Below are 24470 nucleotides of genomic sequence, written 5' to 3'. Positions count from 1 at the left end.
TACTTCTGGATAGTCACTCAACAATAGAACATTCAACTTGAGATCCCATATCTCAATAGTAATCACTTGATTCATTATTGAACATAAGACATTAGTGATTTTACAGACACCTTACATTTTCAAGTCGGTGAAAATTGGCAAGTTATAATGGTATGGATACATACTTAATGTTTATGGCAAATACTTTATAAATGACTAGAAAACACGATGAAATGTAATGAGTCAATGTTGACAATTTGGATTTTCAGACTGTTTGCCTATCTTCTTGGATCATAAATCACTCTTCAGAATTCAAACAAAGAGAGTGAAGCCAAAATGCTTCTGTATAAAATATAGTCATGATTAGTGGATTCATGTTAAGCAAGTTGTCATAATATTTAAGCTGATTTTTGCAAATGTCATTACATGGAATACATTAATGTCACCTTGTACCAAAATTTCAAATTCAACTTGTAGGCAAATATGAGGAGACTGTTGAGTAATTCTGTGTCTATTTTTCTGACAGTGACCATTTTGAGCTCCAGTACATTTATTTTGTTTTCGGATTTAAATCACATTTTGTAGTGTCATAATCAGTAAAGTTAAATAAGACTCAACAATCTCTTTTCAAAGAGCAGGATTAAAAAGAATTTGCTCTATTGTCCTTCTTAGGCTCAGTCCCTCCTGCCCCATATGGCCAAGACCCACAATTTACACAAACTGATTCCCCTTCCCCAAGGATGCTTCAGATCAAATTTGGGCAAAATTCAATCATTCCACTTCCCTTATTTGTTAAATCATTCCCCTCCTCCAAGTTTGGTCAAAACCTGCCGTTCAGGACTAGTTGTGATATGTAAGAAAAGTTGACATAGACAGAAGACAGATGCAATCATATGCTAAATCTCTTTCAGTATGTACTTGAAACATTCAAATGAGCATGGATCATTATTATGCAGACATTTTACAAACAAGTAACAAATCAGCCACCGAACTTTACAGAAGCATGGGGTGTCTTTAACTTCTAATTGTTGAGCCAGTCTTGATCCCAGTTAATTTTTTTCCAAAGTCTACCAATCAAGAAGGTTAAAAGTAACCCTTGTCTGATCTATGTCAATGTCTGATGATTTTATTTTACAATAAGTATTTACAGATGACTTTCTGAAACCTCAAAATGTTTGGTCTGTAAACATCCTTAACCAAAACAAGTATTCAAAATGTATTAAAGTTTAACTTTGATTTGCAAAATCTGGATTTTCTTTCATCCAGGGTTTGATTGTGAATATTCCAGAGTTAAGGAATCCAGTGTTGTGAATTCAAACATTCAAAAGTCTACGAGAGTAGCAGATACAGGTATAATATATACAGCTGGGTATTTGTGTAATCAGGCACAAGTGACTGTTATGGATCCCTGTTTGCTATGATTTGCAATATACATGGAAAACAACATCAGATTCTGTAATGATTTATTTGATTATATGATCACTTAGCAATCAACTGATAGATCCTTGTTGCCTGTACTTTGATGTCCTCGTTCCTATGACGACACAGAAGGAAGACCTTGGACTTGATGGCTCCAACATTGTTCATGCTGTAGAGAGCCGCGTACATTGTCTCTGGGCTAGGAGCCTTGTCGTCAGGTGGAAGTGATGACACAGAGATGTTCTCCTCTCGCACTGTATGTAGTATGTTGGCAAGGAATGTAGTCATTCGCAGGGTAAGGGCTTCATCTGAACCCTGCTTCAGCAGCTCCAACAGGCAGCCTGGTGCCTACAAACATAGTACTTAATGTGTATATATCACAAACAACATACCACAACACTTGATAAAATGTTGAAAAGACAAAGAATGGACAGCTGAAAACGCCATGGACAGGTAATGATCAAAATTGTTCCACATTCAAGATTTTTATTTGCACTTAGTCACACTGAACAGTGATACAAAGGTCACAACAATATATATAAATATGCAAATCAAGGAGGTCAGATTGTAACAGTACAACCCCCTCCCCCATCCCCATCTTCCTAAAATATCAGTTCTCAAGAAATAGTGATAACAAAACTGATTTTAGCTTATGCATTAATTGTATTGATCATAAATGTTGTCTAGCTCAGTGACTGTGCCACATGAAGTTGTCGAAAAAAAAAGGCAAGCAGATGTAGGTGCCTAGTAAATCATATGATATTTCCATAAAAATAGCCTGTAACGTGCTAAAAATCAATATTTTGATATCTCCAATATATGGAGAACATTACCTAAGTACCTACAGCAGGATACTTTATTTATATTAAGTATCACATAGTATAAATATCTGAATGTTCTGAAATATCTTGAACATCGGTAATTGCATAATTCATTGAATGATTGTACTGCGAATTGAAAAACATGTCTATAAACCAATTTTAAACAAACTGATATTGTAAATTCTAAATGAATCATTTGCTTTTAAGAGAGCTAGACTAGGATGGTGGTCATTGTGGTTTTAACCATATATCTTCATGTAAGGTAAAGGTTATCCAGGTAATGGTACAACTGTAGAGGTAACGGTACAAGTCTACAGCTGTAGAGGTAATGGTACAAGTCTACAGCTGTAGAGGTAATGGTACAAGTCTACAGCTGTAGAGGTAATGGTACAAGGCTATAGCAGTAGAGGTAACGGTACAAGTCTACAGCTGTAGAGGTAATGGTACAAGTCTACAGCTGTAGAGGTAATGGTACAAGTCTACAGCTGTAGGAGTAATGGTACAAGTCTACAGCTGTAGGGGTAATGGTACAAGTCTACAGCTGTATGGGTAATGGTACAAGTCTACAGCTGTAGAGGTAATGGTACAAGGCTATAGCAGTAGAGGTAATGGTACAAGTCTACAGCTGTAGAGGTAACGGTACAAGTCTACAGCTGTAGAGGTAATGATACAAGTCTACAGCTGTATGGGTAATGGTACAAGTCTACAGCTGTAGAGGTAATGGTACAAGGCTATAGCAATAGAGGTAATGGTACAAGTCTACAGCTGTAGAGGTAATGGTACAAGTCTACAGCTGTAGAGGTAATGGTACAATTCTACAGCTGTAGGGGTAATGGTACAAGTCTACAGCTATAGAGGTAATGATACAAGTCTACAGCTGTATGGGTAATGGTACAAGTCTACAGCTGTAGAGGTAATGGTACAAGGCTATAGCAATAGAGGTAATGGTACAAGTCTACAGCTGTAGAGGTAATGGTACAAGGCTATAGCAATAGAGGTAATGGTACAAGTCTACAGCTGTAGAGGTAATGGTACAAGTCTACAGCTGTAGGGGTAATGGTACAATTCTACAGCTGTATGGGTAATGGTACAAGTCTACAGCTGTAGAGGTAATGGTACAAGGCTATAGCAATAGAGGTAATGGTACAAGTCTACAGCTGTAGAGGTAATGGTACAAGTCTACAGCTGTAGAGGTAATGGTACAATTCTACAGCTGTAGGGGTAATGGTACAAGTCTACATCTGTAGAGGTAATGGTACAACTCTACAGCTGTAGAGGTAATGGTACAACTCTTCAGAGTTACAACTGGATATCATCTTTGAAGGTAAATGGTAAACATATACCTTTGCAGCCAGTATGTGAGGCACCATCTCTGTGCTACAGGACAAGTTGACAAGGACCTTAAGGGCCTGAAGCTGTATGCTATGTTGGTGCATGTCCAGAAGGTCATACAACTTCTGGATTAGACGCGTATAGTGGCGATGGTACTGGTCAGTCAAGGACAGGTTTGTTAGGGCCTGCAAGGACGAAAGACACACACTCTCTCCTGTTTCATCTTCCAACGTCAGGTCCACTAAGGTGGGCACACACGACTGCAATAGGAAACATGTGTCACACACAAGTATATAAAGTGATTCAAATATAACAAGAGGCCATATAAGTCTACACAGCTCACATGATGTTCAGTGCTTCGTTAATGAGAAGAAGTCATTTGAAGGTTTTGAACAAATTTTATATCTATAACCTTGAATATTTGTAAACATTTTCAGACTTCAATCCCAAAAACCTATTTGGCATTGAATAAGGTTCCAGGTCACTTTTTTCACATTCTTTGCAAGACTTCATCTCTGGCACCTAGCAGCCAAAAACCATAATTCTAAGCCTTTTGATACATTGAAAATTTGTGCCCTGTGACCTTAAATACGGGTCAAGGTAATTTCCTTCTTCAAACTGTTAGGGCTTCATCCAAGGAAACTCAAAGCCAAATATCATGATTTCAGGCTTTTTGGTTATCGAAAAGAAGTTGTTTAAAGGAAAAAGACAGATGAATAACAGATGCTGCATGCCTTCACCTGGCTGATCCTTCGTGCCAGGTTAGCTTAAAACTGGTACATGAAATCTGCATGTTGTAGTGTACAAATATACAACAATTAAGGCTGCTACATTCACTAAGAATTACAATAAAACTTCAGTATAAATATATGATCAAAGATAATTCATTACAGGCAAATATAGCTTGTAAAACAACATGCAACAAGAGATAATGATCAGAGAGTTTCTTCAACTGCACATTACCTAAGCCTGCAAAAAATAGGGAAATTGGATTATGAACTTGTGCTGGTATTGCATATAATGAAGATGTAATCAAGGGCAAGGGAGAACACAGTATCAATCGTTTAATCAGAATTATGTGGAATTTGCAGGCAAAACCAGAAAATTAAGCCAAAGCTGTCAGCACAGCATATGGAAACATTGGAGTTTTAGGATCACACTGAGAATGAGGACATACAGTCTCCTGCTCAGAGCTTTCCCGCATTGCCAGTTCCACCAGAGTGGGTACACATCCCTGTAGAGACAGAATAACAGAGTACAAATTCCATGTCATATATGTGACAAATCTAAGTCTATGGGCCAACATATAGTCTCTGACTTGGGGATACCATAGTATAACAGGGATATACTGAACTAATATATTATTTTAAGAATAACAAATTCAACAAAAAGATATAACCCACATCAAAAATAATAAATTTAAAGTAAATTGTAGTATGGTGTAGATATTCAAGTACTAATAAACTGTGCAGGGCACTTCATGTCATGAAAGTACTGTCCTTTTGAAAAAAAATGAAAAAAGAAAAAGAAAAAAAAAGAAAAAAACAACATCTAGGCTAAAGTCCTTAGGTAAGTTCTGTTGGTGTACCTACCTCGAGATTTTTGTGATTTTCTGTATTGGCAGAGAGATTAGTGATAGCAGTGGCCACTGAGCTGACAACTTCCTGTGACGACTTGACACCAAGTCTCAAGGACATACTCTGGGATCGTAGCAGTTTACTCAGCTTATCAAGACAGCCATGTTCTCGAAATAAATTCTGAAAAACAAAAATTAGGATCATAACAGTTTACTCAGCTTATCAAGACAGCCATGTTCATGAAATAAATTCTGAAAAACAAATTTTAGTACTTATCAAGGTCACAATATTGTCCAAGGTGATTCTAGAAATGACACAGGACACATTTATTTCATAAAGAATAAGGGACTGATTGATATTACAAAAGCATTATGCTTCTATCAATGACTACGCTGATAAAATGTTCAATACGTACAATTGTATAAAGATCTAGTGCTGGTATTCTTTTTAAAACACCACTGTTAGCGATAAAACCTAGATCCTTCTAGATTTCTCATAAAATTTCCAATCGAATGAATTAAAGACACATTTTTACCACTGTGACATATTCAAGGGAAGAGTTTTACAGTTTTCCAGGGTAATAAAAGTGATGTGAAAGCAACGCTGTCATAAAGGGTATTTCAAAACTTCCTTTGAGTGCCAATGTATCTTGAATATATTTCTGTTGGATTAAAGACAGACCCTTGGTTTATTAGTATGTCTGCACAAATAAATGTATGCTTTCATAAGGGTGACAATATTCAAGTAAACAAGGTTTGATTGCAGTTCTTAACAATCAGTAAAGTAACTATAAACTGTCTATGATACTATTATTGTTTGACAGCCTTGAAAACAGAAAATCATGACATGCCATCAAATTTGTCTGGCAATAAACTCATTCAGGTATTAAGTCTATCCAAATATATATTTCTGTTCATTAGAATTATAAACAAATCCCATTTTATTATTCTGTAATAAGCACAGCCAAGACTCTGAATTACACCTGCTGGTTGTAAGAATTTAGTTACCCAACAACACAAAAGACTGGGTCCACCCAACCCTCCAATGTAAATATTACATAACATATTACCCATATGTATTGGACATGTGCTTTCCACAAAGAATGCACACAGGCAATAACACAATTGAAATGTTCAAATAACATGCAATACTTCTCGCTCTGCACTAAAATCAATACTGACGGGACCAAATACATGGCAATAAATAACATTATCTATAAATATATTTGCAGGTCTTTGGTTATTCAGTACAACCTACAACAGCATTATAACATTTCCATTTTTTTTGTTATTTTAGTACATTGGATAACATTTTATATCTAAGGTGATAAGACTAACTAGTGTTTTTCTGATAGCATGCTGAACCTTCCATTCAGTTGAGAATTCTTATAAATTGGTAGAGACCTGGACTTATAGTACAAAAGTTGAGGTCAGATATATAGTGGTCCTTCGATAAAATTAACATGACTTTCTGTTGGTGTACATAAACTGAACAACATACCTTCATTATAATGTATCTTTGTATTTAAAGTTCTATTTTCAGATCATTTGGTACAAAAGTAGAAGTGAATGTTTCAGAAAATTCCATTACCTTTAAACAATTACTTTCATGTTTTTACATAGTGCAAATGCAGTCTACTTCAAAAATGGACTTCGTTTTCCAAGAAAACTCGTAACAAAACTCCTATTTGAAACACAAAACAAGAGAAGCTGGTATCAATGAATGTAACATTTGAGAGAGGCAGCTTCAGAATTACTTCATTATAGATTTTCACTAGTAGAAACAGTGATTTTGCATTTGCGACATATATAGACCATGTTGAGTATAATACATGTACAACAATAGACCATGTTTAGTTTGACAATAGATCATGTTTAGTATGACAATAGACCATGTTTTAGTACAATAGATAATATTTAATACAACAATAGATCATGTTTAATACAACAATAGACCATGTTTAGTACAACAATAGATCATGTTTAGTATAACAATAGATCATGTTTAGTACAACAATAGACCATGTTTAGTACAACAATAGACCATGTTTAGTACAACAATAGACCATGTTTAGTACAACAATAGATCATGTTTAATACAACAATAGATAATGTTTAATACAACAATAGATCATGTTTAATACAACAATAGATCATGTTTAGTATAACAATAGATCATGTTTAGTACAACAATAGACCATGTTTAGTACAACAATAGACCATGTTTAGTTTGACAATAGATCATGTTTAGTATAACAATAGATCATGTTTAATACAACAATAGATCATGATTAGTACAACAATAGACCATGTTTAGTACAACAATAGACCATGTTTAGTTTGACAATAGACCATGTTTAGTACAACAATAGATCATGTTTAGTATAACAATAGATCATGATTAGTACAACAATAGACCATGTTTAGTACAACAATAGACCATGTTTAGTACAACAATAGACCATGTTTAGTACAACAATAGATCATGTTTAATACAACAATAGATAATGTTTAATACAACAATAGATCATGTTTAGTATAACAATAGATCATGTTTAGTACAACAATAGACCATGTTTAGTACAACAATAGACCATGTTTAGTTTGACAATAGATCATGTTTAGTATAACAATAGATCATGTTTAATACAACAATAGATCATGATTAGTACAACAATAGACCATGTTTAGTACAACAATAGACCATGTTTAGTTTGACAATAGATCATGTTTAGTACAACAATAGACCATGTTTAGTATAACAATAGATCATGATTAGTACAACAATAGACCATGTTCAGTACAACAATAGACCATGTTTAGTTTGACAATAGATCATGTTTAGTACAACAATAGACCATGTTTAGTATAACAATAGATCATGTTTAGTACAACAATAGACCATGTTTAGTATAACAATAGATCATGTTTAGTACAACAATAGACCATGTTCAGTACAACAATAAACCATGTTTAGTTTGACAATAGATCATGTTTAGTACAACAATAGACCATGTTTAGTATAACAATAGATCATGTTTAGTACAACAATAGACCATGTTCAGTACAACAATAGATCATGTTTAGTTTGACAATAGATCATGTTTAGTACAACAATAGACCATGTTTAGTATAACAATAGATCATGTTTAGTACAACAATAGACCATGTTTAGTACAACAATAGACCATGTTCAGTACAACAATAGATCATGTTTAGTACAACAATAGATCATGTTTAGTACAACAATAGACCATGTTTTGAATTTCCTTGGTAAAGATTGAATTCTTCCAATTAAAGACCTCAGCTTTTCATAACTACCTTATATTTTTGAAGAACAAACTTAAAGTTGTTTTGCCTCTTTCAATTAGACAAATTGGATTTTCATAATTTTCCTTCATAATCATAATTTATTTATGTTTATAATATTTTGTGGAAAAATTTGGGTGCCTCCAAACCCCATTTAAATAAAGAGGGTTGGCAAGTATTGTACAAAATAATCATAAATAATGGATTTTTTTAGGTATTTGATACTATAATGCCTATTTCTGTAATCAGTACACATTCCTAACAAGAAAGCTAAAGAAATGAGTTTTATAAAGGATTTCATTTGCAGACTTATTTCAGAATTTGCTTGAAGAAGATTTGTCCTGTTTACAGATTTCCTTTGCAACTTGCTTTCTATAAAAATTCACATTGTATCTTTTATCAAATTCAATGTATCAAAATTGTTTTATAAGAAACTTTTCCGTCCACAAATATTACGTATTGAACAGTAAGAATTGAATGATAACAATATAAATTACCTCTTTAAATATTCCACCTTTTCAATATAACTGCTTCATTAAAAAAAAATTATTACATTAATATCAGTAATACTCATGGCAAAGAAATGGTGGTGTTTGCCCTATACAGACTTACTGTATTAAACATGAAATAAGGTAGTCTTAAGATTGCTACCAATGATTCCCAATAGTATATTTTGATTTCATGTAGGCAGTCACAATCACAGTTACACATTATATATAATACAACATATAGAAAATGTCGTCATGAAAGACTTACCTAAGTCCATTTTCTAACTATGAAATGTCAATGAACAGTTTCACTATGTTGCTTTTATCCAAAATCACCTAAAATCCATTGTGATTACAGAGAATTTTGGTAAGTGCCTTGAACACTAGAAGGACGTGCCGACCAACAATTTCCTCTGACAAACCAGGTCTATAAAGTCAGTGTGGCAAAGGATTGTAAGTTGAATAATTTATGATACCAAGCAGCACTTACATACAGGTAACCCACCAAAAGGAAAGGTAGGCTTCATTCTGCATTGATTAAGATGGTTATAGAAAACTCTGCTATTTGTTTGCAGCTAGCTATATATATAGCTGTTGGCACAAGCATTCATATGGTAAAAACATTAGTAGGACAAAGGTCACCAATTGCTTTGAGCTGTCGACAATCTTAAGTACATTGATAAAATTAGGTATATCCTCATCAGGAAACAGCTGGGAAGATTTTAATGAAATGCCTGACAAAGAAATTTTTATTTAATCAATTTGTGAAGACACCGTCCATTGATGAAATGGTGTCATGTCAAAACAACGTGATCAAGTAAGAGGTATAGTATATTGTCTTTTCCAATCAAGAGTATAGATCTAGGTAAATCGCAAGTATAATTTACAGGTCTAAGCAAACAAAATCCACTCCTAGTTCAACCTGGGCTGACAAAAATCAAAGATGGCAATGTCTGCAATGTTTGATCTATATCCCTTTAGGAAATGAAGCCTTTATAGACAGATTGCTGTACAGGATTTTCTAAAAACAGAAGCAAAATGACCTTGACCCTGTAACCTGGAAGCTGAAACTGCCAAATGCAATGAACTGCTAAAGTGCTGCAAAGGAATTTTTTTTACAAAATCAATGCTGAACATGATCTTACACTTGCTAGAGTGCTGATAGGCATTTTTTCTATCACATTATGTAGTTTTATGGTGACCTTAACCATATAATCCTGACAACAAATTAAAAAGACATATTTCTTGGACTTTCGAACCATCTGCATCTTGATGAAAATCCCCAAAGGAATAAAGTTGTTTTAGTGCTGACAATAAATCTGTGCCAATACTGTGCAATAATCAAATAAATACATTTTTTTGTTTCAAATAAGTACAAACATCCAAATACACCTATGATATTTTCAACTCACACATAACAAACCCACCTGTATGGACTTGTACTGAAGGAGATGCCCTAAGCCTGCAGAACACCTGTCCTGAACTATCTAAGAGATATTGGGCTACAGTTATATAGAAATCTATAGGCATGCTAAGGCCATATCAAAATATTATTTGTTTGTCTTTGCACTATAAAGCTCTATACTTTTATGAAAGATATAAGAAGATAACACACCTAAATATGCAAACCATCTTTTTTGAGAATAGCATTTTCAACAGCATGACTTACCCAATAACAAGAGACCTAATGGGCCTTCATCGCTCACATATTATTTAATGTTCCTCAAAAATACAATCAGTCTATATCACAAATACATTAACACGTACAACATAAGCATTCAAATTGGCATGTCCACTCAATTTAAACTATTTTCCACCAAAGCTTCTAATACCCAACTCTAAACAGTGACAGTTATGACCTGGATTATAGGTTAATGTCATTTCTTTTTTTCTTGAAATCTGTTGAGCTTTGATCTAGAAACACCTTTCTAACAAATATCCTGCTTCTTGGACTTTTGGTTTACCAAAGAAGACTTTTACAGAATTTGACAATCTGTCACCTGTGACCTTGAATATGGTTCAAGGTCATTTCGTTTTAGCAAACTTTGTTGGGCTATATCCCAGCAAACCACTGGTCAAATACCATGACATTTGGTATGTTGGTTATTAAGAAGTCATCGCTTAAATTGAAAAGTTGATGACAAATGGACAGATGGACCCCAGGACAGACGGACAGATAGACGGACGCTTTACATTGCACCAAAACATAAAACTCAATTGGCCCTTTGGGCCAGGTGAGCTTATAATCAATGATCAAAATTTCATCTAGGCAGATAGGTAAATGAAAAACAAAATTTTACATCTGGCCTAACCACAGTATAAAGGAAATGACAGTATTTATGTGTGTCACATTCTTAAGTAATGAGGATTCCAGCAAATGCTACATTTTCCAGATTTCTCATGCAATATCATGAGGTGTATATGTAACCTTTCATATATAGTTATGCAGGGTCATTCTTGTATTCATTAAGGTAACAAATTTCAGTGATGGAGCATATCTTCTGGTGTGTGAAGTTGAAATACTTGATCTACAAATATATTAATAACTCAGTGTAATTTTACCCAGGAAGTTAGTAAATGGTAGAGTGTGCTGAGTATATTAAGGTCCATCTAAACGAGCTACATGCCTACATTACTGGTGCAAGTATAATCTATGTAGCATTTCAAATAAAGAAAAGTTAGGAAAACTATTTTCAAACTGACTGATGGAAGAGACCATCTTATCTTTCAGTATTAAATCATGTCAAAGTTGGCCTTATTTATGATCATGAATGATTCAGTAAAGTCACCTAACTATATAAATAAATGGATAAACAGCAGATCAAATCCATTTTTACATGCCTTTATAAGGCTTGTGTACAAAAAAGGAAGGGATTCTCAAGTTATCAAACAAAGTATTCTCAAACCAAGGTAACAACATCAAATGACAAGATCATGTTTATCATATTTTTCATATTTTACAATATCAGGCCCCAATTGTATAAAACATCTCAACTTGAGATTTCCTCAAGCCCAGATTTTCCTCAACTAATATCTCCTTGAAAATATCTTGTATGAAAATTCCTCAAGGAATTTCAGGACATCCTCGCCGATGCCTTCCTCCTGTTCCTTGAGAAAATTTTATACAAGCTGTTTTTGAGGAGATATCATCTGAGGAAAATCTCGATTTGAGGAAATCTCAAGTTGAGATGTTTTATACAAGTGGGGCCAGGAAACACAAGTTCATTACATATGAAATATTCAATTACTTTTTCTTTTCTGGTTTAGAAAAGCCCACTTCATCAAGAAGAGGTCCACGAAACCTGAGTGTTATAAATTGAAGTATCTATGAGACTTGAGTGTTGAAAAGCTTCTATGAGATCAGGGTGTTACAAAAGAATCTATGAGAACCAGGTGTTGTAAAATTCTGTGAGACAAGAGTGTTGTCAAGTGTGTATGTAAAAATTCTTCCGGCAGTAATATCATTATAACCCTTGTATGTTTGATCTAACAATAGAATCTATCATATGTAGGTATGCAGGATATGGCTAACAGTGAGGTGGAATTTGGCTCAGAATCAAGACTATGAAGAGGTGATGAACCCTAACTCTCCATCAACATGTAGAATATCTATCATTACACCTACTTCTTTGCTTGGCTATTTTCCTCCTACCTTTCACATAAACACAATGTTGATCATGAAAATGCAATGCCATATTTGGAAAGAAAAGAAAAAAAGTATGGTATTGTATATATACCACAGTATATATCAAATATAAAAAACATTGCAATGACTTTGTAATGAGATTGATTGATAATTATATATGTTCATGAGTCAGTACCCAATGACAGGAACGCAATGAGCAGGCATGCAATGCTTTGCAGCATGTATACTAATGTAAATATCTCACTGTGACATCACAATAGTAAGTAACTGTCATGGAGTTTACCTATGTTGGATTAACAGAATCTTCATTCCTGTAGAGTTGTAAAAAGGGGATCTCAACCCCAAGGGAAAGACAATTAAGTCTACGAGGCTTACTGAGTGTTAGAAACTTTCTAGACAGGCAAATCTATGCTTTTTCCCCGATGCAAGATTTCCTTGTCTCGTCCTAGGGTTGAGAGCTTTACAATATGCTCTTTGCATATTCTGAAAACAATTTACTACCGATGAAGGGAAGGTGTGAACGACACACTTACTATAATATTGAACAAAGTATTGATACTATTGTATTGAAGTATTCAAATAATCGAGTCAAGTATACAACGACCTCTGTGATTGGTCGGGGGCGGAGTTTAGACAACCTGAATAGTTGATCTGACACCCAATTTGTTCCGGTAGGCGGAGTTAATGTACACTATCAGTTACATAACAATTACTAAGTAATCGCTGGAAAAATGTCACACACAGTACGCAAAATTTTCTTCGACGAAATTATGTCCGATACGAACGATATGGGGAATCATGTTTTTGTACAAGGCGATGTGGTTGTGATGGATAATTGTGGATTCCATCACCATAGACAGGGAGAGCGCATTTTAAGAAATATGCTGAAAGAATATGGCGTGTCCCTGGTTTTTCAGCCGCCTTATTCCCTGGGATACAACGTAACTGAATATGTATTCAATGTCATAAGACAGAGGCTTCGGGCAAATACCCGACTTGTGTCAGAATTTCTGGAACTTGCAGTAGTAAATGCTCTAGATATTCCGCCCAACCAACTTCAAAGTTTTTTCACATGTTGCGGATATGTATAATTTTCGATAGAAAGATAAAAAATAAAATAAAAAATATATGGGACCACAGAATTCCTTTACTTTTTAATGCAGTATGAATTATCGGCATATATCAGGAGGTCCCAGGTAAATCGTAATTCTTTGTTACATTAATAGAGCTTGGGCTTAAACCTGAGCCAACCCTCCCCCCTTTCAAAAACAAAAAAAAAATAAATAAAACTAGTACAGAATGACTATATGACTATATTCACTGTTAAGATGTTATGAATTCTTGATCTAACCTGTTGATATATATTTTGTACGTAAATTAGTTTAGTACTGAGTAACTTTCGTTTTCTCGTTGTACCATCGATGGAAAAGCAAGGTATCATTGGGTGTAGAACGAAACAAATGGGACAACCCAATTAGGTCTCTGAAGCCACCTGTGACTTGGACTCTTTTAACCTCTCGACAGTCGAGTGTTTGTAAAATGCCGATGTCTGCACAGTGGTTTTTCACCTGGCTCCACCCACAATCGATATAGACTTGGCTCTGCCAATCAGAGAGCTTGTTGCATAAATTATTCGATTGGTGAAGTACTTCAGTACAATACTATCAATACTTTGTTCAGTAATACAGTACTTGAAACGTTCACACCTTCCCTTCATCGGTAGTAAGTGACGTCACTAATGTGACCTGAAAGTGGAACTAATTTTATGAGGTCACACACATACCCTAGTTTGTCTGCAACTGAAATCTTGCATTATCAATAAGAATGAAACTCATCTTCAGGATGTACTCCTCTGATGTTTTGACCCAAAGTAAGACATAATTAAATGGCTGGTGCTGTCAAGCAGCAGTAGACATTTAATTTCTTGGAACACCTGGTCTTATTACTTTTTTCGGAAGTCTCTATCTAAATCATTCTTTTGTTCACATTTTCCCCTAGTTTTATTGAATTTGAGTTCGGATTATGATTATGTTGAAACGTTGGTATTTTTGTTGTTTTTTTTTCAATATAAAGTGAATTCTAACAATTGTCTTTTTATATACATTGTCATCTATAAATGTACTTATAAGCTGACAATGGGCAATTTATGACGTTTCGAAGAAATTTTGTCTGTGGACTACATTTTTTGATGGCACGGTTGACAATGTGATTCAGTTAATAGCATCAACAATAAATCATTTTCTGATTGCTAAGATAATTCTCTTGAGTATCAACCTGGTAGATTTCAACTAAATTTTGCATGCATTATTACCTTAAATCACAAATTTCAAATTTGTGCATTCTGACTTGGTGACCACTTTCCTGGATTTTTAAGACCCAAAAATAACGAAATCAGCTCAGCAAGTCTTGTGTTTGAAAACTTGGGGTGAAATCAATCTCACCATCTCACCAACAAGAGGGATAAATGATGATTCTGCTCTTACCCTTCTGGCCCTCTTAGGTATTTGTTGATGTTGTACCAATGCTTTACATCATTGGCTTTAGGTCATAGCTATAAAAGGGGAATCCCAATCACAACCCTCGGGACAACAAGGACAAATCTCACACCGGTAAAGAGTGTGGATACGCCTGTCCAGTGCAAGAGAAAGAGCTATCCAACATGGGTTTACCTTATGTTATTTCTTGTCATGTAAACTGTTTCTTTGATAAATTTATCATCAAACAACTTTTTCAGTAAAAACCTACAAAAAATTGGTCAAATCCACTTGTCCAAAATTGCCATTACCTTCATTTATTAAAATTACGCTCTTTTGGCCTGGCATGTTTGAAATCAAATTTAGTCAAAATTCATTCATCCATACTTCAGGAGTTAACCTAAAGTGAGGTCACTTTCTGTTACAGTTTAGTCTTACAGTACTTAAAACATCCTGGCCTTATTTAGAGATGCATTATATCATGTCGAAATTCCTTAAAGAGCAATCTAAAGGAAAGTTGGTCGACGATGGACTTACATAAGCACAGCTCATCCCTCCCATATTTTGGCATGGTAAGCCAATTAATCTTAACTGCTTTGTGATATATTGATTGTTTAAACACTGAATTGTGTGGAAATGTTGATCCATTAAAGTGGATGGGAATCACAGTAATTACTCTGCAATATGCCTTTGGGTCAACATATATATTTTAATTAAAAGACAACCCGACATTGCAGGAAAATGAAACAGGATTTCTTGATAATTCTGAAAAGCAATAGAAATGGTAAGGCATACTAAAGACTGGTAATTTGACAAATATGGATTTACACTTACCTGATTGCGTGTGAAAGTTGAACTCTTCTTGATGCCATTGAGTGCAGCTTGCTGTAACTTTGTTTCTGGGTGGGACAACAATGCAACTAAGATCTCTGCATTACCGCCTGATAGAATACCTGGAGAGTTCTGGGATACCAGGATGGCCGTAGCTATATCATCCTGATCGTAACGACCAACCTCCCACACATCTTCTTCCTCGTAACTGTCTGTTACACCATTAGTCTGTCTATCTTCTGATTCTTCACCCTGTTCACTCTCTTTTGACTCTTGATTCTGATCTGAAATAACTTTTTCTGACTCTTGACCCTGTTGTGTATCTGGTGAATCTGGACTAAACGTGCATCCATCATCACTTGTGACTTTATTCTGTTCACTTGGCTGTATCATTGACTCAACACATGCACTCTTACTTACAGTTTCACTTGTAACACACATTTCCTCCTCAGGTTTTGTACAATGTAAGGCATCTTTCTCTTTTTTCTGCTGGTATGTTTCTTTCCTGTCAATTTCTGAATTTGTTAATTTGTCGTCTTCTGTACCATTTTCAGGTTCAGCACGTCCTTCAAAAAACTCTGTCAGGGATTTAGTCATAGCTTCAGCCAGAGGATCAAATCTGACCTTTTGTTTGACCTTAGTTTTTGATGGTTCATTCACAAGCCTACAAATACCATTTTCACAAACATAATTATCAGGAATGTTGCCATCTCCTCCTCCTGACATGTTGTCCTGGACAGCCGAAACTTCATCGATGACTGACTTTTGGGGGAAGGAAGCGTCTCCTGATGCAGAAACTGTTGTATCTTTTGCACCTGTTTGTTTCGCACCAGTAGAGGTTGATGGCTTGGTATTCTCTGGTTTCCCTGTTTGTAAAACAGTCAGACATGTACACAAGTCATTCACTATATCATTAAGATTGTGTTCTGTGATGGATTCAGACCTAGCACTCAAAATTTCACTCCTATACACATGTTTTCTTTGAATAGTGACTGGTGTGATTTTCTTGTCACTCATTTTCCCTACTTTCAATTTTGTGGTTATAATAATTTCTTCCGAATGAGTCCTATTGTGATGGTGACACAGGGTCTGTTTCAGATTTTCCTTCAATTTCTTCCTCATTGTTTCTCGACCATCCTTTTCAGAACTGAACTTCATGGTAACCACAGATGAGCTGCTGTCTGAAGTAGATTTAACTTCAGCTTCTGGTTCCATAAACAAAAATTCATTTTAGTCTGTCTCTTTTGAAATTTAACATAAAAACTAAATTCACTTTTTTATCTCTAGCTAGAAAACATACAGCACAAACCGACTAGTATTAACTATCAAACATCAAATTGTGCAGCATCCATTCACATGGTTAAGCAATCTGTTTGACACATGTAAACCTTGTTCAACTAGAAAATCACACCAGCAATGCAATGCTAATTTCTACCTTCATTTGTATAATACTTTTTTCTTGTCTTTTGGGATGGTTCATTCTATCAATGTATATTATACTAAAACTGAAAATATTATATCATCACGGTACATTAAAGAAAAGTTTTCTTCAGCAAGTGTAATTTTTGTTCAGCAAACTTGAAAAAAAAGTCAACATAATAGCAAATTTGAAGAGAATGCAAATGTACTTCCATACACACTATATTAGCTTAATCATGGCATGTAACTACTTATTGTAGCAAAGAAAACATCAATTCTGTTTATTAATATGCTAAGCCATTTGTGACGAAAAAGATGATGAACAGGTTAAGGAAACTCCTTGAATCAAATGAATAGTTTGCCAGCATAGGGCCAGTGTCTAGGTTTACTTTCCAAATTCTTATCTCACTAGAGTCATAAATTTGAGTTATTATTACAACTACAAACAACACTTCAATTTTTATTTCAGTTACTTGATGGCATTAAAACAAGCAATAACAGTAATGAAGCTTAATGTTGTATCAAGTTAAAATCATATCACTATACCAGCCATAATGGTTAAATGAGATAGAGAAGACCTTAAAAAATTACCTTTAATTTCACATCATTACACCATTTCAATAATCATGATTTAGTTAAAACTGTATGAATGAGTAAATTATCAATCAACTGTTTCAAAATGACTATGCTCAAAGACAAAACTATGAAAATATGTTTAAGAATTAAAACTTACAGTTATCTCTTTTCGAAGGAAATATTTCAAGTAAAATTCTATTTATTCATGAGTTATCCCCCTTATAACCTTTTGTTATTTCTTTTTCTTTTTTACATCTGAAAACTTTTGGAAATATGACTTAATGTTTCAAAGATTCTTGAAATTGAATATAATGAATTTTTAGTAGTTTGAATTCTTTATTATAGCCATAAGCTTGGTACATATTTTGTAATGTGACCAAAAAAAAAAGATTTTTTTTTGGATGAATTTATCTATGTTTTTCCAGGGATGTATAATACACATATTATACGTCCCTGGTTTTTCTTAATAAATAATTCTCATCATTCTGGTTTTTTTCCTCTCAAATTTTACACAATACTTACATATCATTTCTGATTTTAAGAAAAGAAAATTCTTTCAAAGAAATCTTTACAACTTTAAATGAAAGTAATATAAAAAAATCAAGAAAATAATGCATTGATTAAGCTGTCCTGTATCAATCATTACATATTGTACCAAATGAATAGAGCTGAAAGTATAACAAAAAAAATGACTGGCTATTGTGTCGCTTAACACTGTAACCAGTTTTCTAAAAAATTAGATTTTGGCTAATCAAAATTTAGAGCCAGAGCTAGCCCTGAAAAATACTAAAATATTTCATGTGGAATATCTTGGCAAAGTACTCATATAAGTTCATGGGGTTTCTTTTTTGACACTCATTATAAGGAGGGAAAACAGCTGAAACTTTCAAAACCATCATATTTTTATTTTTAAAAAGTGGTTAAGCGTCGCTACCTTTAATTAAATTAACTAATATAATTTCAGTCTCTATCAAGACAATGACGGTGTGACAATGGTCACTCAGGACATTTAAGGTATATAAATAACTACAAGGATGCCCTTTTACATGTGACTACGCAATAAGCCTACCAGTAATTGAAACACATGCTCCACTAAAGCTTGCACGGCACTGCTGTCATTATTGTTGTAATTTGCAATTATGATAAGACATATTTAAGAAAGATGTCAGAATTATAATTGCGATGGATTGAAAGACAAAGTGTTAAAATACCATTTTTCCTTTTCCTCCATATGATGAAAGACACTATCACAAGGCCAACAGCAATTATTGTGCCCGCTCCCACGCGTGTAGCCAAGGTCGAAGCCATCTTCTTTCTTTTTGTCGTCTGCAGTTGTCGTAAAATTTGAGGTAATCAGAAAGATGTAAGCAATGTGATGATTTTTGTAATTCACCATAGGAAAGTACGAGAAACATTACGAACTGCTTTAATTTGATAATTTGGATTAGAGTTTTTGGAAACCTTCAATAATATATATGACAGAATTTGTATTTGTTGACGTAAAATCCGATGTACCACAAAGTAGACTACTTCCTGTTTTTATACATGTGGAACCATGAAACTTGAAAGTCACGAATAGGGATCACTATTGAACCGTGTGCCTATGTTTAGCAAAACGACTATACGGTGCCGTTCATAGGTTGAGCGGTGTTTAATGTAACACCATATTTTATCGATCTCTCAACAAAAATCCGAAATGCCATTCATGAAAGGAAGAGCCGCTATGCGGCGAACATTGAGATACCTACAGTCAAAACCGTTATTCCTGAAGGAAGAAGTAAAGGTGTTGACAGTGCACTATAACAACGGACAGAAAGCCAGTAAAGGCGCATAGTATGTGATTTTACTTCCAACCAGACACACACCGGAATATGTTTTGTCTTTACCAGTTTACTATTTGTCTAGAACGACTTTTTATATTGGTCTCGATCTCGAGAGTTGATGAATGTTGAGACTTACTATCACGTCGAGAAAAACCACAAATTTACGTATAATGCATAAACTTGCCGTCTATAAGCCAATTAGGATACGGATTTGTTACTAAAATAGCCGGAATCACTTAAAACTTGATTATTTATTTATATTTGGTCAAAATTGCATTTATTCAGCCGGGAAACATCAGGAAACCGTAAAGTTAAATTATTTACATGTGGGAAAGTATCGAAAATAGATAAAATAATTCTGACATATATGGTCTATGAAGATAGTACAGTTGCTACAGTGGTGGGTTACATCAAGTTTCTAAATATCTAGCACTTTCAGTAAACAGCATTAAGAAAAAAAATATCATGTCATAAACAAATGCAACTTATAATTATATATTACAAAAGTAACTGTTAAATGCATTTCAGTTATTTCCAGTAACAAATCCATATCCCAACTGGTGTTTGAGAGACCATATTGTATGCAAATTTGAGTTTATCTCCAACTTGATTATGGTATGATACTGTCCTTCTGTATCACTAGAATATGAAGTGATACAAAATTGTTTTGCCTTGTATGTTTTTAGTATTGAAATCATGTGCAGATATCTCCTCTTCCAATTCCCAACACCAATGCTAAGTTTCAAAAACTGTTACAATATGCTAAATGTGAAATGCTATATGCAAAATGCTTAATTTGAAAGGTTTTGACAATGAAGTACATAGAGATTTATTTGGGATATTCAAAACAACAAGGATTCACAAACATTCATAGCAGCTGTAAAGCATTCAGCATTTCCAATAACAAGAGTCTGTTTCATAAACAGCATTTCATATAAAGCATTCATCATGTTGTACAGGCTTTCCAGATTTTAGATAGGCTTTACACCATTACATGAGGTGTTTTCTGGAAGAGTTATCGACCTTTGACATGTATGACATTTTGTTCAAAGATCTCTTCTCAAAGTTTGTTTTAACTTATATGGTTTATCATCACTGTTTTCCCAATGACATTTTGATTTCACAGTTTTTGAAGATTTGTTGTCCTTTGTTCTTTTACTACATTTTAAACTTGCCCAGTGAAAATAACCCCTCAGTTTTCAACTGAAATCATGAAAACTCTTAAGCCTTATCAGAATAATGGGAGTTGAACTTCATTTTCTTAGTTATATTTTCCAACAGTACAAATTACACACAGGTGTTAAGTCAGGGCTGAGGCTTGTTAAAGAACACACAGGTACTTGTTTTTATAAGTCTATTGTATAGTTTGTTATTTTTAAATGCTATTGAAATTGAGTCCACAAGTACCCGTGACAGAACATACTGAATAATGAAATTAATATGTGTCCTATTTTTTTCCCAAATCTTTCAGAGAATATCTTGTCCTATATAATGTATTCTTTGGTTTAGTTGGCAGATATCTTTTCACTTCACATAACTTTTTTCTATACTTACAGTGATTTTGTATTTTGGCATCTACCTCAACTGCAGTATTGTAATCCTGCAGTGCAGATAGTCACTTTCAAGAACCTGACCCCATCTCCATTCTTCCAGTTTTATTTCGGTGAGTATAAGGTTCAGTTTGATGATTGTATAGGAAGCAAAAGCCTAATGTATTTTGTCATGTTTAGTGGAATATTGTTTACCTGACCATAGAATTTTATCAAACTTTTGTTAGTACTGTAGTATTATACTTTGTCCCTTGTTAATTTTATCGATATCTTGTAGTACATGTGCAATGTGAGTTGAATATATTCCTGATTGTTGATTTGCTAACAAACTTTGTGGATATAATGTGTTCTTATTGTTAAAGAAATAGAACTAGTTGCTATTCCATCCTGTAATTAAAATGCTTTCAATTTTATTTTCATTCTGGGAATCTCTCACTAATGTTTTTTTTAAAGATAATGGAGAGACAATGCTGGTGGATCTAGATTCTGTATCCCGAGAAGATATAATGAGCCACTTGCAGAGGACCATATGTAAATCTGTGTAAGTTTCCTTACTGGCGTTAAAGGGTAATTTCATTAGGCTGTTGAGAACATGTTGACAAGAAACATTGTTGTCAATATTTAAGACAACAGGGACCCTGTCTATGTACATAACAAAATGTAACAGAATAAACTAGTAATTTCACTTCCTCTGTTAAGGATTCAGCCAGGGACCTCTACCTTATCAGTCTTTCCTGAGTTGTGTGGTTCGATGCTCCTTACCCATGGCGGTTTGTGTTTCACAGGAAGCTGAGAAACAGAGCTGTCTGTGCTGTCATAATTGTGTCCTTGGGAAAGGCTTTTTTGCCTTAATTACTCTGGACAGCATGTGATGGGCCTCCCCTATGTTATTCAGTGAGCTGGCTTCTACAAGGAGACCCACCTCTAAATGACCTGGGCAGTGCGCAGGTTGATGAACTCTGCTAACTAACTGATCAGCAACTGAGTAGTATATTGTGTGTGAATCTAGAAGTCCATCAGAGTGTGAATAATTGAAATGATCTGCTTTATAGTATCTTTTTTCAGCTCAATGACTGTCTTTAGAGGGTCTTAACACTGGTGTTATTTTTCATACTCTGAAGAGAAATGGCATCATGCAAGTAGTATTATGATCAGTACATTGGTGACCATCTGTATGCTACAGGCTCTAGTATGTTTGAAAATATTATAGGTGGTCACCGCTGAAGAAAGGTTAATTTTCCAATAGAACAGAAGAGTATGAATCTCAGTTTGTCTATATTCCTAATTGAATACTAAATTCCATTGACTTCAGGAAAACAGTTAATTAGTAATTACATAATTAATGAAGGAAATTGTTACCTAATCAAAATGAGATATTGCTTATTTTAAATAAGTGTTCTCCTGGTCAAACTGGACCCTCAATTGTCCAATACACTTAAGAAAACAAGAAAAACATGAGAGTAATGCCTTTTTATGAGAGAAAGTTTGCCTATATTTTATGAGGTGAGCTGTGAAAATAATAACTTTTGATATTTTCACTCACTTTTAACAAATCCTAGCTCACAGCTGGTCATTGTGTTAGATTAGTCAAATATCCTGTTTGAAGGCTGTCCAGATTTAATGCACACTACCTTGAAGATTCTCCAATAGGCGACATATTTCTAGTTTGTTTATCTCCCTTTCAGTGCACAAAATACCTTGTAAATTCTTTCCCTTATTGTGACTAATGTGTTAAACAAAATAATAATAAAAATTTAATACTATGGTAATGTAAAGGAAACTTGTGTCTCACCATGATTTAGTGATCGTGATGAATCTGAACTATATTATTACATTGTTAGGTGTTTTGTTAAAGTAAAAATTATTTGAAGGTTTGTATCCCAGATAAAGAACTACATTACCAGGTGGAGTAGTGATGCTAATAAAGCAGTTTAATAAACAGAATTAGAAAATTTATTCTGGAATCAATGTAAGGTGAGAAAAATGTAACAAATAAAACATTCTTCTCTCTTGATAAAAATAATTGTATTTCATCTCATTGGCTAGAAATACCAAAGTTTCTACCCAACTTGACAAAATATATAACTGTCATTCATCAACAAACATGGAATATCCTGTATATATTTATATAGTTTGTCACCCTGTTTCAACGGATCACTTAAAGTTAGAGAAATACTTCCCCTTTATGACTTCAAGAAACAAAATTTTTCTCAGAGGAAACAGCCATCTGGTTGAAGAGAATGCTCTTTGCTACCATTAAATGAAAATTGATGAAAACCCCTGAACCCAGGTTTGTTTAGAACTGTATTTTACTCGTTCCTTTAGCAGGTTGACATGTTCAGCCAACTACTTCACATTTGTCTCTCTCTCCTACACTCAAATTAAGATTTGGGAGTGATTCAAATAGAATGCTCTACACAATTGTGATTTTGTTCTACGGAGAGAAAAATGTCATAGTTCATTAGCCTAAGGTCTAAGGTTGTGTTCATTTGGTTCGTTCAATGAAATTTAAATGGCCATCTACATGTAAACATTTTCTATTGATAGGAATATCCTGGAGAAAGACAGGAAGGAGCAGAAGGCCAAAGACAACCAGGCCAACTTTGGCTACTCATGCTCACGATGGTGTATCTGTGAGATGCCTGGTCAGGTTCCCTGTCCTGGTTGGGTAACCCTTCCTAAAGAAATGCGTGGCAAGCATAAGAATAAGGAAAGTGACTGACTTTGACACGGAAATTAGCCGGGGCAGTGATATAATGGCAGTGTTTTATCTTCCATGAGGATTGTACTGTGCCGATCAACTGAAAGTCTTCATTGAGAATCTATTTGTTTGGATCTCAGATGGGATCATTCTTCACTGCACAAGACACTGGTCAATGATTTTTGTAGATGTGATCACGAGAGACTGATGTTTGTGTGCGAGGTCTTTAATTTACTATTGGATGTCTACGACAGGCTGGTTGACAGATTATATAAATTTGTTCTCATTGTAATAGATTATGTAGATAATAAAGAAAATGCATCATAATTTGTGTTTATATGATAATTACACAAAGGATATCAGAGAACTTTATCAGAAAAAAAAACCTAAAAAACTCCACCTCCTTATATACCCGACACTGTCGAAGGAATTTTTGAAACAAGAGTATTGGTGAAATTGATGAGTGCTGTATGAAAACAACTTTATTGGAATTCTGTTTATAAGGCTTTGGTGTTGTAGAAATTGA

At 34.3% G+C, this 24470-nt stretch overlaps 2 protein-coding genes across 2 annotated transcripts; one reads left to right on the top strand and one right to left on the bottom strand.

The window, feature by feature from the left end:
- Window positions 1-1425: 1425 nt before the first annotated feature.
- On the bottom strand, window positions 1426-19178 carry LOC132558615 (uncharacterized). The gene is made up of 6 exons (XM_060223207.1): window positions 19082-19178; window positions 15879-16741; window positions 5144-5308; window positions 4729-4785; window positions 3563-3811; window positions 1426-1746 (listed from the first exon to the last, which is right to left on the bottom strand). Exons 1-6 carry the CDS (start codon window positions 19176-19178, stop codon window positions 1459-1461), a joined length of 1719 nt encoding a protein of 572 aa, XP_060079190.1. The 3' UTR covers window positions 1426-1458.
- Window positions 19179-19437: 259 nt separating this feature from the next.
- Window positions 19438-24271, top strand: LOC132558620 (small ribosomal subunit protein mS25-like). The gene is made up of 4 exons (XM_060223214.1): window positions 19438-19703; window positions 21250-21356; window positions 21697-21784; window positions 23791-24271. The coding sequence occupies exons 1-4, from the start codon at window positions 19567-19569 to the stop codon at window positions 23963-23965; spliced, it is 507 nt and encodes a 168-aa protein (XP_060079197.1). The 5' UTR covers window positions 19438-19566; the 3' UTR covers window positions 23966-24271.
- Window positions 24272-24470: the final 199 nt, after the last annotated feature.

This window comes from Ylistrum balloti, unplaced genomic scaffold, assembly GCF_031769215.1.
Source record: "Ylistrum balloti isolate Yb309-2 unplaced genomic scaffold, AGI_CSIRO_Ybal_v1 Utg370800, whole genome shotgun sequence".
In the NCBI taxonomy this organism is placed as follows: Eukaryota; Metazoa; Mollusca; class Bivalvia; order Pectinida; family Pectinidae; genus Ylistrum; species Ylistrum balloti.
Note: the sequence above shows the minus strand (reverse complement) of the source record. Positions and strands in the feature narration are given on the sequence as shown.

Excerpts from the sequence above, each read along its gene's own strand:
- LOC132558615 (XM_060223207.1), bottom strand. The coding sequence starts at position 19,178 with ATGGCTTCGACCTTGGCTACACGCGTGGGAGCGGGCACAATAATTGCT. Across the intron at positions 5,309-15,878 it reads CAACTTTCACACGCAATCAG|AATTTATTTCGAGAACATGG; the intron begins GTAAGTGTAAAT and ends TTTGTTTTTCAG. Across the intron at positions 3,812-4,728 it reads AAAGCTCTGAGCAGGAGACT|TCGTGTGTGCCCACCTTAGT; the intron begins GTATGTCCTCAT and ends TTCCTATTGCAG.
- LOC132558620 (XM_060223214.1), top strand. The coding sequence starts at position 19,567 with ATGCCATTCATGAAAGGAAGAGCCGCTATGCGGCGAACATTGAGATAC. Across the intron at positions 19,704-21,249 it reads AAAGCCAGTAAAGGCGCATA|TGATTTTGTATTTTGGCATC; the intron begins GTATGTGATTTT and ends CTATACTTACAG. Across the intron at positions 21,357-21,696 it reads ATTCTTCCAGTTTTATTTCG|ATAATGGAGAGACAATGCTG; the intron begins GTGAGTATAAGG and ends TTTTTTTTAAAG.